At 44.2% G+C, this 24,170-nt stretch overlaps 4 protein-coding genes across 6 annotated transcripts; 2 read left to right on the forward strand and 2 right to left on the reverse strand.

Annotated features, from left to right (window-relative positions):
• Nucleotides 1-605: 605 nt before the first annotated feature.
• Nucleotides 606-3,374, reverse strand: LOC125286357 (phospholipase A and acyltransferase 3-like). The gene is made up of 5 exons (XM_048231384.1): nucleotides 3,223-3,374; nucleotides 2,454-2,537; nucleotides 2,232-2,340; nucleotides 1,551-1,819; nucleotides 606-1,122 (listed from the first exon to the last, which is right to left on the reverse strand). The coding sequence occupies exons 2-5, from the start codon at nucleotides 2,466-2,468 to the stop codon at nucleotides 1,000-1,002; spliced, it is 516 nt and encodes a 171-aa protein (XP_048087341.1). The 5' UTR covers nucleotides 2,469-2,537; nucleotides 3,223-3,374; the 3' UTR covers nucleotides 606-999.
• A 1,516-nt stretch (nucleotides 3,375-4,890) lies between these two features.
• Nucleotides 4,891-8,084, reverse strand: LOC125286513 (phospholipase A and acyltransferase 3-like). 2 transcript variants are annotated; one of them, XM_048231659.1, is made up of 5 exons: nucleotides 7,973-8,084; nucleotides 6,926-7,010; nucleotides 6,700-6,808; nucleotides 6,094-6,362; nucleotides 4,891-5,955 (listed from the first exon to the last, which is right to left on the reverse strand). In XM_048231659.1, exons 2-5 carry the CDS (start codon nucleotides 6,938-6,940, stop codon nucleotides 5,833-5,835), a joined length of 516 nt encoding a protein of 171 aa, XP_048087616.1. In that variant the 5' UTR covers nucleotides 6,941-7,010; nucleotides 7,973-8,084; the 3' UTR covers nucleotides 4,891-5,832. The 2 variants fall into 2 exon arrangements, with proteins under 2 accessions (XP_048087616.1, XP_048087617.1); XM_048231660.1 differs by lacking the exon at nucleotides 7,973-8,084 and adding an exon at nucleotides 7,736-7,965.
• Nucleotides 8,085-8,168: 84 nt separating this feature from the next.
• On the forward strand, nucleotides 8,169-12,510 carry ints5 (integrator complex subunit 5). The gene is made up of 2 exons (XM_048231658.1): nucleotides 8,169-8,409; nucleotides 8,982-12,510. The coding sequence occupies exons 1-2, from the start codon at nucleotides 8,330-8,332 to the stop codon at nucleotides 12,028-12,030; spliced, it is 3,129 nt and encodes a 1,042-aa protein (XP_048087615.1). The 5' UTR covers nucleotides 8,169-8,329; the 3' UTR covers nucleotides 12,031-12,510.
• A 574-nt stretch (nucleotides 12,511-13,084) lies between these two features.
• Nucleotides 13,085-23,227, forward strand: ganabb (glucosidase II alpha subunit b). Of its 2 annotated transcripts, none has more exons than XM_048230957.1 (24): nucleotides 13,085-13,143; nucleotides 13,910-14,011; nucleotides 14,200-14,308; nucleotides 14,922-15,049; nucleotides 15,343-15,525; nucleotides 15,822-15,891; nucleotides 16,080-16,167; nucleotides 16,361-16,457; nucleotides 16,590-16,770; nucleotides 17,240-17,393; nucleotides 17,615-17,850; nucleotides 18,065-18,191; nucleotides 18,683-18,762; nucleotides 19,319-19,459; nucleotides 20,033-20,129; nucleotides 20,306-20,407; nucleotides 20,601-20,844; nucleotides 21,185-21,249; nucleotides 21,411-21,487; nucleotides 21,839-21,913; nucleotides 22,123-22,236; nucleotides 22,377-22,489; nucleotides 22,679-22,779; nucleotides 22,937-23,227. In XM_048230957.1, exons 1-24 carry the CDS (start codon nucleotides 13,124-13,126, stop codon nucleotides 23,041-23,043), a joined length of 2,811 nt encoding a protein of 936 aa, XP_048086914.1. In that variant the 5' UTR covers nucleotides 13,085-13,123; the 3' UTR covers nucleotides 23,044-23,227. The 2 variants fall into 2 exon arrangements, with proteins under 2 accessions (XP_048086914.1, XP_048086916.1); XM_048230959.1 differs by lacking the exon at nucleotides 13,085-13,143 and adding an exon at nucleotides 13,220-13,326.
• Nucleotides 23,228-24,170: the final 943 nt, after the last annotated feature.

Consider the following 24,170-nt stretch of genomic DNA (forward strand, 5'->3'; position numbering starts at 1 on the left):
TTTACTGGGAAGAGGTGTGAGAACATGATTTACACCTGTCACATGAAAACAATGTAACTAGTAACTGGTCATAATGACTTATTAGCTCTTGTAATGTCTTATCGATACCAAAGACCAGGGATACAGTTAGTTCAGTTAAAAATCAAAAAGATGTAGAAGCTGAGCAATAAGCTTAGTCACTGAACATTATGGAGCTATGGGAAGAGTTTCGTTTAACAGGGAAATACTGTTTCCCAGTAGAATAACCAACCTGAGGTACATTTGCTACCAACGTGGGAGCACTATAACAGAAGTGAAAATGGAACATCTGTTCAAAAGGGATCTGATTACATTTATGTTTAAGATCATATGCAGAATGAGAGCAGAGCATCTCTCAGCAGAACACACTTGTTGGACACTGTGCCACTGTGCAAGCATTGTGACACACTGAACATAGTGATAAAGAAAATATTCATATTTTGGAAATCAGTGAAATGCACCACTGTGTGAGCACCTGAGCTCTTGAACTCACGCTGTACAGATAGATCACTGTGAGAAATAACTAGCTGATTTCGATAAAAGCATCACAAACTAAACTAAAAAGAAAAGTCTGTTTGCACACAGAATGCTGGCTTATATTTATTTAAATACACCTGAATAAGACCAATCTTGGCATTCAAGTGTAAAACAGTGCAAATAATACACACCCCTTGTAAAGGCTGTGGGTAGAAATGTCTTCACTCACCAAACAATAGCAATACTTGTGCAATTTTGAGCACATTACTAAAACTGAAAATAAATCAGTCAGCAATTTGCTTCTAAATGGCTCACTGCATTGTGGCTGTACCTACAATCGGAGATAAAATTGTTTATTTACAAAAACCTTTTCTTTTTTCTGCTAAATATTTCAGCCCATCATATTTCAGTAGTGGATTTGTGGTCTTTTTCACATTTAGTTCTGTAAGGCCTGCTGGTGTTAGAGTGCGTTCCCCTGAAGGCAGATACAGTAGGCTTTTCTATTTAGCTCTTGTTTTTCCTCTCTTTGCTTCCACTTCCAAAGAAGGCTGCGGCTGCAGCTAGAACACCCATTCCCACCATTGCAGCTACACCGACCCCCACGCCAACTTCAACAGCACGGTGCACCTGCATTAGGCAAAGTACAGACAATACATTAGAGCCAATTAGTTAATAAAACATTATTAACATTTAAACCTGTAAAAAAAAGGTCAAAAAACTGTTCCAACTATTCATATCACTTAACCAGCTGATTCTAATTAACACAACTCTAATAATTGATATCACCTGTGTTAGTTGCACTGGCCGAAGGAAAATGACATGGCTTTAACTTTATGGGGCTTGTCCACCTGTTCACTTCAGGGTTTAAATGGGGAACTCATTGCATCATCCATTCCCCCTTTTAGGACCACCCAAAATAACATTGTGTAAAGAAAGAACAAGGTGCAAGGTGTTGCTCCCAAAGCAAGTATCATTGGGCAAAATTACCCCCTTTTAAGTCATCTTTTGGCGAACAAAAGCACCGTTCCCCTTCCACTCCACCATGTCTCCCTCACCTGACGTGACTCAGCCTTGCCATATCTCAGCTCCGTGGCAAAGTGCTCGCAGTTCCCTTGGAACACGCAGAACGGCACCTCCTGGCCCAGGAGCCTGTGGGCCTCCCGCTGGATCACGTGTGCCGGCCGCGGCTCGTACTTATTATCCAGGCGATTGTTGATGCTGTACTGGTCCGTTCCCACAACATCCCACAATTCCTCCTTCTTTATGACAGCCCTGTCGGACAGCACAGACATCATGCTGCGGGATCCACTGCGTGCCTCTTCAGCTGGGGAGGAGAGAGTGATCAATTCAGTCAGTTACACTGAGCAATAATATAAAATGCTATTGTCTTTCCATAGTAAGGTGCCTGTTTCGAAGTTAACTGATGGTCAAATCAATCGAAAATCTGATATTGTTTGCACCTCCAAGTGGTCTGTGACGTAAGTTTGTGTGAAAGAATATGTTTCATAGTATACATTTAATGTCGAAAAACAGGTGTTCTATCCTGGCAAATATCCAGCATAGTGCAGTGAGATGCCCTATTTTATGAATTATTTCACCCAACAGACCTGTCTGGTCTGGTCCCTTAACAGACCTATCATTACTACAGGTTATGTACTGCCAGTTCTGAAGCTTGTTCTATTCACAGAGATAATTTTGACTGGTATGCTGGTAAGAGCACACTGATTGGAACTCACAGGAGGGTGCCACATGAATGACACATCCATCTCCAATGTACACGGCCCAGTGCTGATACGTTCCTCTGAAGATCTCTATCAGGTCCCCAATCTCTGGCTTCTCATCATACTAAGGAAAATCAGACAGAAAGAATTTCAGTGAAAACATAAAATGAAACACTAATTGTCATGCAACTAATGCATAAAAACCCATGTAACCTTCTAGATGTAGTCACACTTTACCAGAGTGGGTGCCATGACCTCAGTGAACACAAGTGAGGATCTTGGCTGGAAGACACAAGTGGATTTTTTCCTTCCCTTTGCTTTCTGTATAACATTATACAACAAGGCAGGGGTACATTATTATGGAAATCATTAATAATATTAAGCAATACGAATGTAAAATTAAGTACTTTAAAAGAAATCCAGCTGTTAAATTTGACTTGAGCATTGTCAGCAGCTGGCAGGTGGGATAGCTCAGCATAAAAAACAAAGAGGCCTGTCATTTTTACATTGATTCTATGCAAAGAGCTTAGATGGTTTGATACACTTTTGGGGAACTTAAACTGAAATAAGGGTTTTTGGAGAGATACCAGTAGACTACAATAGTATATATACTAGTAGTAGACTATAATAGTATACTACATCAGTTTAGCACAAAGAACAGCCATAACTTGATGCAGTAAAAGGTCAAAGTAGGCCTTCTTCTTTTGGATACTCCTAACTCCTCCTGGGTTGAAAACATCTGAGCAAGTTAGCTAGCTAGCTAACGTTAACTAATTTCTGCTAGTAATCCTAAAACACCTCCATAAAACAAATGTCGTACATGATAGTAATAAACTGTTGGTGTTTTTGTAGCATTCTAGACTAATGTTTCATTACAAAAGTATTCATGTGTCGAACATGGATGTCGTGTATTGTCGACAGACACTGTTTGGGAATGTTCCCCAGGCTAATTCTCTCCTTCAAACCACATGAAAAACAGAAGATATTAATCAGTCGTTATATTTACCTTGGTAAACTAGCCTACTTGGTCGATCTCCGTGAGCCTGTGGCCTAGCGAAAGTTAGCTTGAATCTAAATAGACTAAGTTACATACTTCAATCACCCTGTCGTAACTTGTTGCTGCGAAAGGGAAAGAAGGCCGAGTGACGCAAACGTACAGTACGCGTCAAAGCAGAATGTAGCAGTGGTAGTACCATTTCTATAACGGGAGAGGGCGAGAAAGATCTAGTTTTTACATAACTAAGAGACAGCGCAGAAGCATTGTGATGGATTTGAATAAGATAAAGAAATATTATTTCAAACTCTCATCACTCAATTCGTTAGTTTGTGAGTTAGATCTCTATGTATTGGATTGAATGAGAAGAACTGTCTGGAATCCTATCACCAATAACACTTAGCCTACCATGCAATACTGTAATGGCAGAAGCCGATAAGTGCCAATCATGCGTGTCAATATCTGCAAAGCTGCCGGACCTGATGGCATGTCATGCGCAGTGCAGTTGGCTGGAGTGTTCACAGACATATTCAACCTTTCACTTTCCATGCAAGAAAGCAATTTGTCACAATGGTGTCAGGAAAACTATCTCACTTTCAGTGTCACCATCATCACTGTACAGTCAGACCTGTGTCTCTACATAACAGAAGACCTCACCTGAGACATGCACGCTGACCATGTGGTGAAAAAAGTAGCCTACAGCAATGCCTCTGCACCCAGCTGAAAAGGTTTGGCATAAGGACCAAGATCCTACACAGGCTTTCTACAGCAACACAACAGAGAGCATCCTGACTGGTGGCATATCTGCATGGTCTGGAAGCTGTATTGTCAACAATCAAAACATGCTGCAGAGAGTTGTGCGGACAGCCCATACCAGGGCATCAGCGCGTGTGAGCTTCCTTCCATCCAGGACTTGTACCTCATACAATGTATCGTTTAAGCCCACAGAATAATTAAAGACCCCAACATCCACAGTACCTTTCAGCTGCTGCCGTCTGGCAAGCGCTATTGCAGTACCTATCCTCCTCCCTCCCCCACACACACACAACACATACTTCCCCCCTTACACACACACAGACACAACACACACTTCCCCAATCACGCACTGACACTCACACACACACACAAAATACATACTTCCCCATCACACACACACACACACATAATTTACTCAGACAAAGCTGCTACAAAGACAACATTAGCACATACTCTTATTTATTGGCAGGAGGAGCTGATACCCAAGATTTTTACTCTAACCACGTATGAAGTTTATCAATAAAAGAATCTTGAAGTGTTAATAGTCCTAATACAGAAACCAGTTTACACCTTCTTGAACAATGGACAGTGGATATTTCAATAAGCCAAGCTGTGTGTGCGCAATGCCATTGTACTTGTTTATGGGTTGACTGAATTGTCATGAGATCAGTACTTAAGAGGAAGGGTAAAAAGAACGGAACTGTGTAAAATGAACCGATATTTCATTGCTGACCTTAAGACGGCCACTTGGAGTTGCTCAACAGCAACAGTTTCTAAAAAGCTTTGTGCCACAGGATCTCAGTTAACAAATACTCTTTTGTTTTGGCCACGGGTGGACAAAGGAGTTTTTCAGTGCATGACAGCTTAATTTGAATGCATCTAAATTATTGTTTGACTCTGTGAATAAGACAACTCTCCTTTGCACATGTTTCACAACATTTTATTTTCGACAAAGGGTTTGATGAAATGTATCACATAGTAACATTGTAATGTTAATAAACAGTCACATTTATTACTATTTTACAGAAAAGCTGTGCCAACTATGAAATTCCAGTCTTCTGTGAACAAATATTAGATAATGCTGCAAAGTTATTTGCATTCCCTTTTAACTATATTAAACACCCTGACACCTAGTAAATGATAAAATCAGTCACTTTTTATCAATCAAATGGCAATCAATAGCTAAGAATTGTCAGCTGTGTAGCCTAACAGATCTGCCTACTGACAGTAACTGAATTTTGACTCGGAATAGAAAAGAATAGGAAATCCTGTGTGCAAAAGTTTTTTTGCATAAATTTGCATAAAATCTTAAAAACAGTATATGAAATCAACGTTCTAGAGGAGGGTATCCCAATTCCCATAGGGTATAATGCATAGAGGTTGATGGAAATGGGCATTTGTTGCAATTTTATTTAGCTTTTCTGTCAAAGTTGCCCTGACAACCATTATGTTTTGATTCCAGCTGATACACAGCTGTGCACAACTTCAGTGTCCAGTTTCTTTAGCTGAAAATGTGCTTGAGTTGGAGGGAGACCCAGTAATTGTGTTAATTCTGATCATTTGTCACAGAGTAAGATGTGCATTAACTGACTCAACAGTTTTTACATATTAATTTATATAGATTTACATTAACAGAAAGCAGCTTAATCAATATTTAAACCAACATATGGCACCATCACAGAGAGAGAGATAAAAACCTATAAAATCTGTCAAATCATGACTGACAGTGTGTCAGCTGATCCATACTCCAGTCACGGATGTATTTCAGGGTCCACGCCAGAGAGATGTATGAGAAATGTGGCGTTTTTATTGTCAGAAAGGCCTGGTGGTGGTAGTGTGCTTAGTATTACTTCAAGGAAAGGATATTCAGCGCTTACTTTCCTTCTGCTTGCTTCCACCTCCAAACATGGCTGCAGCAACAGCTAGAGCTCCCACACCAATCATAGCAGCCATTCCCACTCCGACACCAACCTCAACAGCTTTGCGTACCTGCACATAAGCACAGCATTATAATTAGGTAAATCATGACAAATGCTTGACAGTGAAGATTACATGTGCTACGTATGAGAGCAGTTTTAACTACCCTCTAGCAGATAAGAGCGTATCTTTGCATGCTTCATGGCTCACCTGGCGTGACTGGGCCTTGCCGTATCGCAGCTCGGTGGCAAAGTGCTCACAGTTCCCTCGGAAAACACAGTAGGGCAGTTCCTGGTTCAGAAGGGTCTGGGCCTCCCGCTGGATCACGTGTGCTGGCCGCGGCTCATACTCGTTATCCAAGAGATTGTTGATGCTGTACTGGTCCATTCCCACAACATCCCACAATTCCTCCTTCTTCACAATGGCTTTGTCACACAGCACCGACATCATGCTGTAAGCCCCACCACGTGCCTGTTCAGCTAGAGTTGTGCAAGTTGACATTGAGCAACGTGTAATACTATGTGACGCTAAAAGATGTAATGATTTAGTAATAAGTTAGTAATAAATTAGTTTTAAATCATCACATCAAACAATGCTGACCAGGAGTAGCCTAATACAAGAGGCACAATAACAATTATTGGCACAGCTTCATGTGTTAGTAATTATCAAAATATCATCAGTCTATGTCCCTTTAAAAATCTATTGTTGGTCAGGTTATCCTGTCTTAAAATAGACCAGTTTATACCAATAGACTGGTTTCACAGGTACACAACCTTGCTTTTTATATATAAAAAACAAAAGCAAGTGATGACTCACTGGGTGGCGCCAGGTGAATGACGTATCCATCTCCAATGTAGACGGCCCAGTGCTGGTATGTTCCTCTGAAGATCTCTATCAGGTCCCCAATCTCTGGTTTCTCATCATACTAGAAGTCAACATATAAATAGTCTTTGTGAAATGAGGCCATTATTTAAAAAAAATAAAAAAAACTGTCACATTTGTGTAAAAAGGTTATCTAAAATCTAAAAGTGCAAACATTTACCAGAGTTGGTGCCATGCTGACCGAAGCTCAAATAAGGTTTGCCTCAAGGACACACTTGTGTAGTGTTTTCTTACTTCCCTTTGCCCTGTGAGGAATTACACAACATCATATTTATTGATGAAAAAAATTAAGCGCAAGGTTAAGGACAGAAGGGATTCATTTAGAATGTGAATGTCGTTAGATATGTGATCGAAAAAATAAATATATTCTAAGTCATGCTGAAACATTGTCACATTCTAGTAATAAAATAGTAACAGTTATTCCTACAATAACCATTTAGCCTATATAAAGTTATTCCTTGTCTTTGTAAGCTGATAAAATAAATTTGATAACCACACAGACAGAGTGGCATGAGGTACCCTTAATCCCATGCTTTAAAGAGAGGTTTGGATTATCTGAATTAATCTGAATTTGTGCACAGTGCAAAGCAAACTGTGAAACATTGCTAGAACAAAGTGCAAAGTTTAGTGGAACAGCAATCTGCAAGTGAAAATGGAAAGTGTCTTAACTGGTTACCTTTAACCTAGGCTACCTGCTAGCATTTTCTGTAGGCTATAGAAACCCCCAGAACTGTCCCAAAATAACAAAAACTAATTTTTATCTTACGACCGCCTGCGTTACAACCACAGCAAATAGCCACAACATTTATCACAATCAACATCACAGGAAAAGGTTAATAGAGGTCATTCTCAAAATAATCGACATCTTGAAAATATCTAGAGATAAAAAAAAAAAATAATAATAAAAATAGCATGGCCTGTCATTTTGCCTTGAAAATGACCATTTTAATGAAAGGTCACTGTCTGTTACCTTTTTCGTGACAGCCTCTTCGTATTTTCTGTTAACAGAAACGACCATCTAGGCCTAGCCTGTTTCCTCGGCATCAACAGCTAACGTCGTGTTAACGGTAGGCTACTATTTACCATCTTAAACTCAGAACGTCCCAACGAGCATTGCCCAACGTTACATTCTAAATAAAAATGGTTTTATCTGCAGAAACACCAATGACATCAATCGTCTCTTATACAGCTCACTGTTTATATTTACCGTGGTGATGAAGGCTACAAGGTTGCTTTCCGACAACTTCGCTCGGATTGAAAGTATCGTGCCAAATGTCATCAGTCAGCTGAGCAGGAGGCAGGAGAGCGGGTAGGTGACGAAATCACAACATCAAGCAGTACTTCTTCCACAACTGCAGGGGTCGATCAAGTTCAGAGATGTCGAGTATGAAGGAAAAAACGGATTGCACTTCCGGCGGTTGGATGCTGATAAAAGAGTTGTAATGTTGATTTGTCTCTAGAGTTAGCGAGATATTTCAGATAATATCAGCCTTACATTCTGTTCCATTAAATTACGGTCAACTAGACATCTTAAATGTGGTATATGGTGATTAAAAAATAACGTATGATATCTGCTATGTTTAATGGCTCAACTATGACAGCGATGCAGACCACGCACAGTCACACGCCTCAGAATACATATAGGTAAGTAGTTTGATAAACAGACATTCCATTGCCCTCGAAGTTAGAACATTAGTTTAAAAGTTAAATGTTTATAGATAGGCACTGTAGGACGTGTTCCTTGCTTTGTCGGTTCCTGCTTTATCATCTTCATATGCCGGAGTACCTCATTCACACACATATTACACTTCTGGAGTGGCAGTAGGAGCAAAAACTGTACGGTTGTTGGTGACGCGTGCCACTTGCCAATTCTTTCTAACCATAACTCTAACCCTAACCCATGTAACAGTTGGCATGTGGCACTGACCCTGCCACTTGCCAACTGTTACATGGGTTATAGTTGGAACACCTGGCAAGTGGCTTGGGACAGTAGGCAAGTGGTAAGGTAGGCTATTCTGGTGCGGGAGAGTAAGTGAATGGTATGGGGCAGTAGGCAAGTGGCACAAGACAGTAACACCAACAGCAGTACAGCAAAGATTTTGATAGAAATAACGTCTTGTTCCTTTTTGTAAAGCCATTTTTGCTCACTATATAATTTAAAATAATTGTGCATTTAATATGCAAAAAAGGTAAACATGCATTGTCTTGCTTTGCAGTCCCCACGAACTGGCCTTGGAAATAAAGGCTTTCATTAGTGGGGTCGACCAGACACAGGGACGCAAACTCAGTGTCCGTGATCATGCCCGCTGTGCTGTCCGCCTTCTCTGCACGGTGCCAGCGTGCCGAGGCGCCGTGCTGGAACACCTGAGGGGTGTGTATGATGAGTATGTCTCGGGCTTCCTGCAAGATCTGGAGACAGAAGGCGATCATGAGGGTGGCAGCAGCATGGACTCCAACCTGGAGGATGTCATCAAGGAAATCCACTTGGTGCTGTCCGAGTTCATCCGCCTGAATCCCAAAGCCTGGGCCCCGCTGGTGTCCACCTGGGCCGTGGACCTGCTCGGTCAGCTCAGCAGCAAGCACGCCGGCCGCAGGGCAGCGCCGCACTCCTCCAGCCTCAACGAACTCCTCCAGCTGTGGATGTCCTGCGCCGCCACGCGCTCCCTCATGGAGATCTACTCTCAGTGCCTCGCCGCCATGCTGGCCTGGTGCCCCGACGCCTGCGTGGACGCCTTGCTGGACACGTCCGTGCAGCACTCACCGCACTTCGACTGGGTGGTCGCCCACATCGGCTCGGCCTTCCCTGACACCATCATCAGCCGAGTGCTGGCGTGCGGGCTGAAAGACTTCTGCGCTCACGGCTACCCAACCAGTGCCGACAGGACAAATCTGCAGGGCGCTCGCGCCAGTCCTACTTCTGCGCTGGCGGGCATGGACAAAAGCAACAGGGTTCCCAAGATAGGATCGGTGGTGGGTATCCTCGGACACCTGGCCTCCCGACACTCGGACAGCATCAAAAGGGAGCTCTTTCGGATGTTTCAGGACAGTGTGTCCCCCCCGCCGCAGCCACCAGTCTCCACGCCGTCGGGCACAGCTGCCTGGGAGAGCTCGGCCCACTTCCGCCATGCTGCCGTGCCCTTCCTCCTACAGCTCATCGCCCTGTCCCCGACGCTTCTGGGCGCGGTGTCGGCAGAGCTGGTGGATTCCTTGCGTCCGCCGGTCCTCCTGCAGCTCCAGTCCCAGCTCCAGGGCCTACCCCGGGAGGAGCTGGAGAACTTGCTGGGCCTAGCAGTGCATCTGATCAGCCAGTTTCCCGCAGGGGGAGCCAAGGTGTTGCGTTTCCTTGCCGACACGGCCACTCCGTCCTCCGTGATCATCTCCGGACCCTCCCCGTCGCCTCACGAAGGCGTCCGAGAGAGCTGTGACCGCCTGCTGCAGATGCTGCTCATGCACCTCCACAAGCTTGTGTACAACCGGCCTGATGGAGACGAGCCGTACGCCCACTCCTCCTTCTCCCCGTCTGTGCCACCCACCGCCCGAGTGATCCCTTTCCTGGAGGAGCTGCAGTCCCACATCGCCGATCTCTGCGGCGAAACGTTGCGACTGGAAAGGAAGAGGCACCTGTGGCTGCACCAGCTTCTGTGTCTGCTGTCGGTGTACGGGGGCCCCACCGTGGCCACCGAAGCTCTGTGCCACCTGCTTACCCTCGCCCGGAACCCGGAGGAGCTCGCGCTGGCCTCGCAACTCCACGCCCCGCTCTCCAGCTCCATCCCGGGGCTCATCCCGGCTGCTGTTGCGCGCTGCGTAGCACAGATTCACACCCAGAACCTCAGCAGCAGAGAGCTCAGCCAGCTGCTCAACAACCTGGCCACAGCCGTGCAGAGCCAGGAGGAGGACAGGAAGGGAGTGGGGGCGGCCGCATCAGTGCAGGCGTCCATGTCCGTTCAAGTCGGGGCAGCCGTCTCTAACCACCTCCACGATTTCTGTCCCTTGCTCCTTCACGGTGACCATCTCGTGTCGCGAGCAGCAGCTCGCCTGTTATCATGCAGCCAGCTGCCCCGCAGTGCCTCTCCGGCCCACATCCTGGTCATTGCGAGGGCAGCTGTGGCCCATTTCTTCCTGGCCCTCCGGCAGAGGGGAGTGTCTGGACTGCGAGATGGGGGGAGAGGTGGCAGTGAGGCAGTGACCTACTCGATGCGGCTTCTGTCTCGACTGGCGGCGTATTCCCCCCTGACTCTAAAGGCTGTGCTGCAGCAGCTTGTGGAGGGCACACTGCACAGGGGCCACGCCGACTTGTTTGGGGGCCAGGCCACCTGTGACGACACGCCGCTCTCACCCTCATCTGTTCCGGACATGGGACCCTCGCTGCTGGACATCAACTGTAAATTTGGCACCACGGTGAACTTCTCCAGCAGTGTGTGGTCAGTGTTTCACGCCGGAGTGATTGGGAAAGGGTTGAAACCTCCAAGTGTTTCTCCACAGCTGGACCCCGACAAAGTCACTCAGAACCTTCAGACCTTGCTGGCGGTGACCGTCCAGTGCTGCAGCTCGGCCGGAGTGGGCTCTGGAGCCAATGCTGGCAATGGCTCGGGCGCAGGTCCTTCTAACGGCTCCCGCTTCAAACAAGGTGCTGACCCTGATGAACCTGCCCCAATCAACGCTGAGGCAGCTAAGGCCATCGCTGTCGCTCTGGTGGAGAACATTTGCCCTGAAGTAACCAATGGAGAGCTTGCATGGCCACCCGAAGAACATGCCAAAACCACAGTGGAGCGAGACATCCACATACGCCGTGCCTTTGAGGCAAACCCCATCCTGTTCCACCTCCTGCGCGTGGTTGCGGCTGGACGCCCTGCCCTCTGTTACTGCTCAGTAGTCCTCAGGGGCCTCCTCGCCACTCTGCTCTCCCACTGGGAGTCCTCGCGAGAGCCCTTGGTCGTGGACTCCCCCTGGCACCTCCAGGCCTCCTGCCTCCTGGTCTCCTGCATGGGTGAGGGCCAGCTCCTCCCTCCTGTCCTCAGCAACATCCACGAGCTGTTTCCGCATCTGACCCCCTTCGAGGTCAGGCTTCTGTTGCTTGGAATCTGGGAGTACATGCGCGGCAATAGTCCCATGCCCCAGAAGTTCACCTTTAGTGCAGACAAAGGACTTTTCTACCGAGATTTCTCCCGGGATGGGGATGTGGCACGCTACATGGCACCCATTCACAGCGTGCTGCATAAGAACATTGACCAGCTCGGCCATTTATGCTGGAGGTTTCAAGTCTAAGGAACGTGACAGTGTGATGTACATTAGAGCGGTTTGATTGTTGTTACAAAAAGATGCTTGGGTGTTAGGTCTTTTTTGTGATGTTCGCTTTCTGTGATATTTTCTTTGTGGTGTTTTCTTTCTATGTACCTTTGTTTACACTTTTGAACACACAACACTTGACATTAAGAATACTCTCTAACATTTCCTTTCACTTTTTGTGTGTAGGCCTAATAATGTTCTTACTTTAAGCACACATAATTTTAATTTTCTCAATTACATTAATACTGTGTGTGAGGTAGCCTGATGTATGATCTTGTTTTCAGTCATTCAGTACATCTTTCTGCACATTTCTGTGTGAAATATCAGTTTTATAATATCATAGTCAGCCTTTTGTAAGTGTTTCTGCAGCACTCCAGGACTTTTTTCCATAGTGACATTTCACATTTGTTATAGTGATGTTATTATGGTGTACTGCAGATTCTTTTCAATAAAAATGTCTTCAAGTCAAACATGTAAATCAACATTGATAGTTTTTTTCCGAATCAGAATTAGAATATTTTCAAATATATTTTTCCAGTTTTTTTTTATTGTAATTTAAAAGAGAAATAATTAATTCATCAAGAAATGCCTGTTATGCATGAACACTACCACCAGGAAATGCAGAAAATCAGCCATGAACCTGACCTTGTGAAGTCTTGTTTAGCCTATAGCACACACTCTCATGGCGAGTCCCGATTCATTAAAGTAGCCTAGAATAGATGACCGACACATTGTACATCTAGGGTGCATGTTTAACGCACGATCTTGCGCATACGCAGGTCTAGAGCACTTATAAAATTATGAAAATGACGACACTAAACTATTAACTGAAGTGTCCAAGATTATAATAGTTGGCCGAAATATACTATTTTGGGGCGCAAAAGATTAATATTAAAATATTTTTGTTCAATGCACTGACTATACTAGAAAAAGACATAGGGGCCGGTTATATTTCCCTCATTTGTCACCTAGGTTCCCAGAGGAAAATAAATATCTCATGAGACTCATTATTGCTTAGACTCGCACTGTTTTGGGGGGCTGGACTACCATTGGGGGTTGGAATATACCCAAGATGGCTGCCTTCATTGAGAGGTAAGAGGGAGATAGCTAATGGTAGTTATGGTATTTTCATTTATTGCACATCTTTAATTATAACATTTCGATATTAGCGCCAGTTACGGAGAGGCAGGACTCGGCACACTTGAATTGTGTAGGAATTTCGAAATAGGTAGTGCAGTGATACGTAAACGTTAATAGCCGGCGATTGCGAAAGAGGTGAGCATCTTTGGATTATCAGCAAGTTTCCCCATTCAGAGCATCATACGGAACTATTGGAAATACTGGACTGAATAGTTCAGACAATAAAACAATCGACTATATGTATTTTGAGCAAGCTGATAGCCTAATTTAATACAGCTCTGCCTTTACCGCTCACCATTAATTTTAGCTAGCGGTGATGGCAAGCTAGCTCACAAGTCGGTTAGCGCATTAACGTTACAGCGGATGTCATACAAAGGTGGTAGCTCGCACCTGTTTCAGTTTAAAATTATGTAGACATAACATTGGGAAAAATTATGGCGGAAGACATGATCAATTTCATATCCAGAGTTTTTGTCCCGTTTGATTAGGGAGCAGGATATTCAGCTAGTTTATTGATAAGCTAGCTCATCTTTCTTTCGTAGGCCACATATGATGACGTAGCCATATGAACCTATGAACCCATCAACATTTCACAATGAGATTTCCTCATCTTGTGTTTTAAGAGAGGAAAAGAGAGTTTTAATGCGAGCTCTGATTTATCATATGTGTTGATTTCAAAATAAATTTGGCTCTAAATCGACTTTCCTGTTCTTTCAAGAATGGGGTTGCTGGTCTTGGCCTGTGTTTCATTGTTGGTGAGTGGCTCTTTGGCTGTGGATCGAGGAAACTTCAAAACCTGCGACCAGAGTGCCTTCTGCAAGTGAGTAACCTAATAATTAACGATGCCCACTCTAGTTCAAGTTCAACCTTTCAGAAGTCGTTGTGACCGCATTTACACTTTTCCGTTAGCTTAACTAGCTTTCCTTGTGTTGTCTATATTACCGCAAAACCTGACAATCCATGCTCTTTCCTCTTTTTATGTGCGCGTGTGTGCATGTGCTGTCACAGACGTCAACGGGCTCTCAAGGCAGGCCAGTCGCCGTACAGAGCCCTGCTGGACACGCTGGAACTCAGTGATTCCAGGGTCACACTACAGCTCATCAATGACAACAACAAGGTCTGGCTATCAGCTAACTTTGCATTGAAAGCCCAAGCTCTCTCCTTTTTTCTAACCGCAATTAGATAGATGGATAGATACATAGATACTTAGAAGGTAAAGACCTAAATGGCATAATTGGAATTTATTTTGCATGCATATAATCGAAACACATCCCACAACAGTTCGTTTGTCGACTAGTTTCTGTATTTTATATTTGTAAAATGGTTGGAAGGTTTTTTCATTATGTCTGAGAGACAATTTCCTATTTGTGTTAGCCACATTCAGCATACTTTCTTCCAAATCAATGATCCCTCCATTAGAGAAGTGTCCTGAATATTTTCAACCAGTTCAGAGAATGTTTATGGCTTTGACCATTTATTTGTTCTAACAAGGGAAAGTAAAAAGGTTTTTGTGTCAGTGAGAGAGCCCTTATGCGTTGAGTTGAAGGTGAGATGTTAGATGACTCCTCAGCACTATGAACTGCTGAACCTCATACTCATCCATAGAACCTTTAGCTTTGTAGAGATCCCATGTACAATTACTCATGTACAATTACAAAGATCAGATGACATTTTCTGTAATGTACATGGTGCTCTTATTTTACTTGTATATCCCCTGTACCTCTGCACAGGTGCGTCTTCTGCTGGAGCTGTACCGGCTGCAAGGCAACATGACGCGGGTCAAGATCAACGAGCTGAAGCCACTCAGGCCCCGCTTTGAGGTGCCGGACGTGCTGGTGTCCGACCCACCCACTGAGCCGTAAGTATTTCAGCCTAGTAGGCTCTCCCATGGATCAAGGTCTGAGAACTAGTCCAGTAGAACTAAATGAGAGAGAGGGATCAAAGTAAGACTCCTTCTACCATGGTGATTATTATGGCACAATAATAGTCAGTCAGTGTGTATGATTCGTCTGTATTGTCTTAAGTGCTAACTTTTTTTCTAACTCGCTCTTTCCCTCTCTGTTTCTATCACTCTGTCTATGCCTTCTGCCCCTCCCTTCTCCCATAACCTCTTCTCTTCCTGTCTTTCCCTGCTCTCCACCGTGTCTGTAGTATGTCGCTGTTGTCTCAGGATGACAACGGCGTGGTGCTGTCCCTGGGCGTACAGCGGCAGCAGAGGCTGATTGTCAGCGCTCGGCCCTTCCGGCTGGACATTGTGGAGGGACCCGAGGTGCTGATGTCTCTCAACTCCCGGGGCCTCCTGGCCTTTGAGCACCTGCGCATGCGCAAGGACACGTAAGTCCCTACCTGAGCTCTCAAAAGTTCTGGGAGAGCACTTGAACTTGAGATGAATCAGACAGAGAATTTCAAGAGATTCTCATGAAAAGTGCTCAGATTTGCTTGAATAAGTACATTGTTTTGCAACAGAAGTCCTGTAGTTGAACATTCTGACGGTCATAGTTTTTCCTGTTGGATTCCAGTATGTTTTTCCTGTTGGATCAGTATGTTTTCTGATACCGTGACTGGTTTCAAGAAATTATGAAATTCATGCCATCTTTTTGTCTGCATGTGGTTTATGGAACAACATGCAGTCAGGCCAATCCTGAGGGTGGCGAGGCGAAGGAGGATGCAGATGGAGAAGAACAGCAGGTGGAAGCAAAGGTACACACACACACACACACGGCTAGTCTGAGTTACGAGTTACACGCTTCCTTGCCTTGTTCGTTCACGACTGCTTGATGTGGAGGGTAAGATTCACATACGATTTTGAGATGTTATTTTAAAAAAAAAACAATTGTGTCAACCAAAACCTGTGTCCTCGGTCTCATTCTGTCCCTTCCTCCTTTCAGGAGACCGTAGAAGAAGGTGTTAAAGAAGAGGAGATGGATGGCATGTGGGAGGAGACATTCAAGTCGCACACTGACGGCAAACCGAATGGTACACACACACACACACACACCATCTTAATAATCCATTAGATTTAGTTGGTTCACTGTCTGGCTTTGTCCCAATTTGTGTGTGTTAATGTAATATGCTTTGCACTTTGCTCTCTTGATGTGATCTCATCTGGGTGTTTGCTTGGAGCTCTGCTTGTGTTGTGTAACTCAAGAGACAACTGTCTGCCCTACAGGGCCGACCTCCATCAGTCTAGACTTCTCTCTGCCCGGAGTAGAACACGTCTATGGCATTCCAGAACATGCCGACACTCTCAAATTGAAGACCACAGAGTAAGGAGTCAACGATACACCTTGCCGAACCATCTCAAAGCCACTATAGACAAGACAAAGTAGCCAGTGAAGTCATTAAAGCAGAGAGTTGTTGTAGATGGCTGTAATAACCTAGCTTTTTTTTTGTTCTAGCGGTGGGGATCCCTATAGGTTGTATAATCTGGACGTGTTCCAGTACGAGCTGTTTAACCCCATGGCCCTGTACGGAGCTGTACCCGTCATGCTGGCCCATAGTACGGCACGCACCATGGGCCTCTTCTGGCTAAACGCTGCAGAGACCTGGGTGGACATTAGCTCCAACACCGCTGGAAAGGTATGAGGACCCAGTCCACCGCCTCCTCTGATGGCACATAGAGGAACCTGGTGTATTCTGCTGTTTCTGTTTTGCAGTTTTAAGTGGATGCACTAGAGTTGTGCAATTATATAATTAATCAGCAATTATGACTTCCAATGATATTGAAAACTACATAATTGAAATATAATATTCTTTTTTGCTGCAAAACAATGCTATTACTTTCTCTTGAGTTCCAGTGGACCCCTTTAGTGGTTACTGTTGTATACATGATCTTTTTTGCATGTATTTTTTTATTTGAATTATATTTAAAATTCAATTTAATCTTTTTAGAAAGTACTTTTTAAAGTTTAGAAAATGTTTCCAAAATTATTGAGTAATGGTGTTTAATAATTGTGTAGTGATTTCAATATTGACCCAAATTCTCATGACTGATTTTTGCCGTTATCGAGCAGCTCTAGCGTGCCCTCTTGTCCTCTTTGCCATGCAGACCGTGTTTGGGAAGATGCTGGACTACGTTCAGGGCGCCAGTGAGACGCCACAGACGGACGTGCGCTGGATCTCCGAGAGCGGCATCATCGACGTCTTCATCATGCTTGGCCCCACTCCCTCTGACGTCTTCACCCAGTACGCCTCCCTGACCGGTGAGAGAGCGTGCACGGAGACACTGCAGTATAGACACAGCCTTTTTTGTCTGATCATGGGGTTGTCTGATGCCTTTTAAGGACAATGGTGTCACAAGTTATTTGAAATTAAGTAGACTAATAATGGATATTACGAACCAATATACAATTGTCATCGCCCTTCACCTTCCTTTGGGCTTCTGGCTCTCATTCCTCCATCTCGTCCTGCTGATCTATTACAGGCACTCAGTCTTTCCCCCCCATTGCTGCCCTGGCCTACCACCAGTGCCGCTGGAACTACAACGACCAGGAGGACGTGCAGGCTGTGGACAAGGGCTTCGATGAGCACGACATCCCCTACGACTTCATCTGGCTGGACATCGAGCACGCCGACGGCAAGCGCTACTTCACCTGGGACCCCCACAAGTTCCCCACCCCCAAGGACATGCTGCAGGGCATCATGGACAAACGCCGCAAGGTCAGCGACCAGAGTACATTCTTGAATTTCCTCTGGGGATCAATAAAGTATCTATCTATCTATCAGATGGATAGGAGGGTTTCACAGCTCGGAGTTCCTCTGGCTCAACTGCTAAAGTAAAGTGTAGCATCATTAAAATGCTAAGGGAGAGGAAATGTGTATCTGATTCTGCACTATGCTGTTTACACTAAGCTTCCGTTTCTGTTTCCTCCAGATGGTGGCAATCGTAGACCCTCACATCAAAATAGACAGCAACTACAAAATCCACAACGAGATCCGGGCCCAAAACTTCTATGTCAAAAACAAAGATGGAGGAGATTATGAAGGCTGGTGCTGGCCTGGTAAACAACCATCACGTTTTTGTGTATTGTTGAGCAAGTGATATATGATATGATATGATCTGATATATCAAGTGTTGAAGAAGTGTTTGTTGGCACCGTCTTCCACAGAAGTGTTGTGTGCTTTGGCACAAAGCAAGCGTATGTTTCCAACCACAGCATCCTCTCTGAGGTTCGCCCGGAAATGTTGCCTTATCTTTTTAAGATAGCAAATGTATAATTTGCAAATAGTTCTAGTAGTCTTTTATGAAATACCAGCACACTTTTTTTTTTTTTGCTCTCGGTTCAGAATAGATCCTATTCAAATGAAAGAAAACATTTGTGAGTTGTGCCTAAAACTAGCACACTAACAAGCTTAACAGCTGAAGGACTTTCCTCCTACATATCAACAAACAGGATGTTTAAAAGCCTGTTAGCTCGCTAATTGATGTATCAGTGTTGTGGCATTCTGGCTGTTTGATTGTGTGTAAATGTTCATGCTTGTCTTTCTCCAGGGAGTGCTGGTTATCCAGATTTCACCAACCCCCAAATGCGGGCCTGGTGGGCTAGTATGTTTGCTTATGACCAATACGAGGTGAGACATCTTAGTTGATGTCAATGTTTGCATTTGGTTCATGTTTTAGAAAGCGTTTGTCATGCAGAAATCAGAAAGCATTATTATTGCCTCAGTTAGGTTGACCCAAATCCAGAAAAAAACATCTACTGTCCGTTTGAATCTGCAGTTGTTCTTGGGTTTAAAAACGTGTATTATTATTATTATTATTATTATTATTATTATTAATAATAATAATAATAATTTATTATATATAATTGTTTTATATATTATATAATAATAATAATAATAATAATAATGGCATACACAGAATGCAGCAAAGTGCTTTACATTTGGAGCATTTAACACAATAATAGAGAAAAAAAGTAATAATACCAACAAACAAATAAAACATCAGAGATTGAGAATTAAGTAAAAATGAGAATTCACAAGATGGGAAGGAAATAGATACAGCAACACATACAATACCAATACAATACTTGCTTGAAGCATCTACATGACTTCTGCTTCCCAGACCTAAATCTGTGTGTGTGTGTGTGTGTGTGTGTGTGTGTGTGTGTGTGTGTGTGTGTTTCAGGGTTCTATGGAGAACCTGTACACATGGAACGACATGAATGAGCCATCTGTTTTCAATGGACCAGAGGTCACCATGCATAAGGATGCTAAGCATGGCGACTGGGAGCACCGTGATGTCCACAACCTCTACGGCTTCTATGTGGTGAGACATACTTAATGAAGAGGATGAAGACAGACAGACAGACATAGACAGACAGACAGACATAGACAGACAGACAGACATAGACAGACAGACATAGACAGACAGACATAGACAGACAGACATAGACAGACAGACATAGACAGACAGACATAGACAGACAGACAGACAGACAGAGTGCTTGATTCCCATTCATCTCTGATGCGCATCAAGGGAGAGACCGCATGATCCATCAGCTGCTCTAACAAGGAAATAGTTTTAAAATAGGGTTTACATATTGACAACAAGAAATGATGTCAACCCTGGTGCCTTACATTATCCATGTTTAGGAACAGTACAGATATCTACTAGTGAGAAATGCAGAACATTAAATATTAGAACATTACATATTAGAATATTGGTCATAATGCTCTATTCCACTTTCTCTCACTCCCTACACACACACACACACACACACACACACACACACACACACACCAGCCCTTCACATATACTTTTACCTGAAGAAAATGCATTTAACTGGACTTTAAGTCAGATGAAAAAGACCTATGAACCTGGCTTCTCTGATCTCCTCAGCAAATGGCTACTGCTGACGGTTTGATCCGCCGCTCTGGGGGAGTTGAGCGTCCGTTCGTCCTCACCAGGGCCTTCTTCGCTGGGTCTCAGAGATACGGTGAGTTCCTCTGCACGCTGGTGTCATTAACCCACAGTGATTGGCTTAAGGTTTTAGGCTGGATTTCCTCTTATCTGTATTACGTTGTTGATGTTTTGGTTGATTTGAATGACTCTGTAGTTGTTTGAGATGGTCTGCCCCCTGTCTAAAAACTGTGTGTGTGTGTGTAACCTCAGGAGCGGTATGGACCGGTGACAACGCGGCAGAGTGGGACCACCTGAAGATCTCCATCCCCATGTGCCTCAGTCTGGGCCTGGTGGGCATCTCTCTGTGTGGAGGTCAGTGACACACACTCTTTTCACTTGCAGTGCGTGCATGCATGCAACTTATACTGTGCATGGACTACATGTTATGAGCGTACAGCTTTAGTAAGTCATTGAATTCTTTTCTGTCCTTCTCCTTTCCATTCCATCCACTTCACCCTTGTGGCCTTGTCCCTCTCTCCCTTTCCATGTCCTGTCTGTCTGTCAGCTGATGTCGGGGGTTTCTTCAAGACGCCCAGCGCCGAGCTGTTGGTTCGCTGGTACCAGACGGGTGCCTACCAGCCCTTCTTCCGCGCCCACGCCCACCTGGACACCCCCCGCCGTGAGCCCTGGCTCTTCGGGCCCGAGAACACGGCACTGATCCGTGAGGCCGTGCGCCAGCGCTACGCCCTCCTGCCCTACTGGTACCAGCAGTTCTACCAGGCCTACAGGACCGGCCAGCCCGTCATGAGGTGAGGGAGGATTGGGATTGGGATTTTATTTGCCTAGCACATTTCATATGACGAGCACAGACTCCATGTGATTTAAAGGACAAAGAGAATAACACATCAAACATGACAGAACCGGAGAGTGTGCTGAGAGAGGTAGTGTGTCCTCAGCCAGTATAGCCAAAGATCCTTGATTCCACTTTAACCCTCTCTGGTATAGTTATCTGTTGGTTTAGTAAGCGGGAGTGATCTGAATATGTCAAAGCTGCATTAGTAAGTTCACACACAAGTCTTGTTTTTGCCTGTCTTTGATTTTGAGGTTATTTGTGTGTGCATTTTAAGTCATGTACTTTTTCTTTCACAGACCATTGTGGGTAGAGTATCCCAAGGACACAGCCACGTTCACCATGGATGACCAGTTCCTTATTGGTAAGTCATTCAAAGACTCAGCCTGTAAGTGAGCAAGCAAACAGCCGTTTACACAGAGAATTTGATAAGATGTTGGTGTATCATATGGCGTGAGCATGGCTAGGTCCACAAGTGAGGAGTTTCACTTTGCCGGCTCCAGTTTCACTCTGTCTCTGCCACAGGGAAGGACTTGCTGGTGCACCCTGTAACTGAGGAGGGCTCCCGGGGCGTTACGGCCTATCTGCCAGGACATGGAGAGGTAAGTGCTGCCACAATGCCCTCATTCTCCATTCAGAGGCCGTTCCTCTGCTCCACTCTAGTTTCTCGCCATGTTTTATGCTGTCTCTCGCTTAAGGCAGGCTGTGTTGGACTAACAGATTGTTGTTTGTTTTCTTTGCGGTTTGCGGTATCTCTGAGGATATAAATGGGCCACTTGTTTAAAGCAAGTCAGCTAGCAGGTGGAATGCTTAGCAGTATTTGTTGTAGAGAGTAGAGACTGCTTTGTGCTAAAAGAAGTTGCTATGTGATCTGCAGCTCACAAATTGTTAAACGTTTGCACCAATTTGTGTTATAAATTGTGTTTGGTACATTTTTTTTTTTTTTTTGTCAGGTCTGGTACGATGTCCACACATTCCAGAAACACAACGGAGCTCAGAGCCTGTACATTCCTGTTACCATGAGTTCTGTAAGATAGCTTTTTGACTTTTGCCAACATAAACTATTCATGTCACATCTACTCATTTTAATATCTAACTTTGATTGGTTTTCCACAAACCAACAAATACTGCGGTATGAATTACGTATGAAGTAAAAGGAAGGAAATGAAGTACATGACAGTGCTGCTTTTCAGTTTCTTCCTGTTGGCTCATAGATCCTCATCCTGCTCTTTCATAGATTCCAGTATTCCAACGTGGTGGTTCCATTATTCCCAAAAAGCTCCGGGTCCGGAGGTCCTCCTCATGCATGGAGAACGACCCCTACACTCTTATTGTGGCTCTGAATCCCCAGGTTAAACATTCATTTTGCCTCCCAATGCGGTCAGAGAAAGTCTCTTCTCAGAAACCTGACCACTGTTTTGGTTTGCCTTGTTTTAGTTGTAGTATAAACAGCATTATTTAATAAAGCTCTGTATGTCATGGCTACCATAGAGGACTGCAGAGGGAGAGCTCTACATTGACGATGGCCACACCTTCAGCTTTGACACCAAGAAGGAGTTTATTCACAGGAGCCTAACCTTTGCCAACAACGTCCTCTCCACTAGGTAAGACACTTCCTAATCACTTACATCCTCCTATGTCTCTTGCCTCTCTCCTCCTAGCCCTCACTTCTCTCCCTAGTCTCGTTTTCATGTCTAAAATGACCTCTAAAACAATAGTTAAGCAAAACTGTACAAAAACCATGACCTGTTCCATGTGTCCTCAAACATGTGTTGTAACAACCGTCTCTGCAGGAACCTGTGCCCTGAGAGCCAGCTCTCCTCTCCCTCCTGGATCGAGAAGGTGATCATTCTTGGGGCCAGTAATCCCAAAGGGGTCAACCTTAAGACTGATGGTACGATACACATTTCTGCCTCCTCCTCCTCCTCGAACACAACACATGTTAATTGTAGTACACCATTAGAATAGCGATTTCTAATTCACTATATAGTATTTGAAAATGCCTAATTTTCAGTTTGTTCTGTTTGTTTCTCCCCTCTCTCAATGTCCAGGTAAAGTGACTCCACTGGACTATGAGTTTGATGCCTCCATGTCGGTGCTGACCCTCCGTAAGCCTGGCGTGAACGTTGGTGCAGACTGGACTGTGGAGCTGCTGTGAGGCTGGTGGGGACTGGGCTCAGGATCCATAGGGTGGATGTGGCCACAGGCTGTGGTGACCACACGTGGATAAATGACCAAGGCAGGGAAGCTTGTAAGAGGCACATGGAGACCAAGCTGATTGAATATGGGACTACGATCACATATACACACACACACACACACACACACACACACATACCCCCAACCCCTTTACACATACACAGACACAACACATACTTTCCCCATCACACACACAGACACAACACATACTTCTCCCAACACACACACTGATGTTCATCAACACAGAAATGCAAGTGAATTTCCCCGAAGTAGACCAATGGGTATGGGACTCTTTAGAAGCGAAACAATCACACACACACAATACATCTATGATCATCATAACAGGTGATGACTTATCACCTTTGCCATCCAGGACCACAACTGAGTTATTACTGCGTGACCATGTCATTAAAAAATCTTAGATGAACTCCTAGGACTAGGTGTTTTGATTTTCCTTTTTCTGTTTTTATAAATGTCCATGTCTGTCAATTCAATCTTGATCATGTGATTGTTGAATATATATTTAACTGACGAAGTCTAAAGTCAAAATGTTTTTTTTTTTTGGTTTTGTTTTTTTTTTCTGAGATTTCAGGCATTTCATCTGAAGGTATTTCATCTGGATCTCTATAAATCATTTTAGTAACCTAATCATGCCTTGTGAAAATCAGTAAGTCATCATAGCATGGTTGAGCCTTTAGAAATCGTCACCCATTTCTTCTTACTATCCTGAACAACACAGCACTTGGTATTGTGCCAGATTTTTCTCTAATTTGGGAAAATATTGAGATACTGTGTCCTTAACTTCAACTTGAAATACTTGAGAATTATGTGGGACAGTTTAAATGACTTGCTAGTACTGGCTCTGTGTATTGTAATGTGATGGGTGGGTGAGGGGAAATGTGGCAGCTTAAGCAGGAAATTAAAATCAAAGAGTTGTTACATGTTTTCAGGGGAATAAACCACTGAATCTAGAACAACTTCATTGTTTTTGTTCTTTGCATTCTGAGAGGGGGGGGGGGGGGGTGCAATGTTTACAACAATAACCTGTAATAGAATTTGGGTTGTGGGTTTGTAGAGCCTTATTGA

The sequence above is a fragment of the Alosa alosa genome, chromosome 21, assembly GCF_017589495.1.
Source record: "Alosa alosa isolate M-15738 ecotype Scorff River chromosome 21, AALO_Geno_1.1, whole genome shotgun sequence".
NCBI classification, from domain to species: Eukaryota; Metazoa; Chordata; class Actinopteri; order Clupeiformes; family Clupeidae; genus Alosa; species Alosa alosa.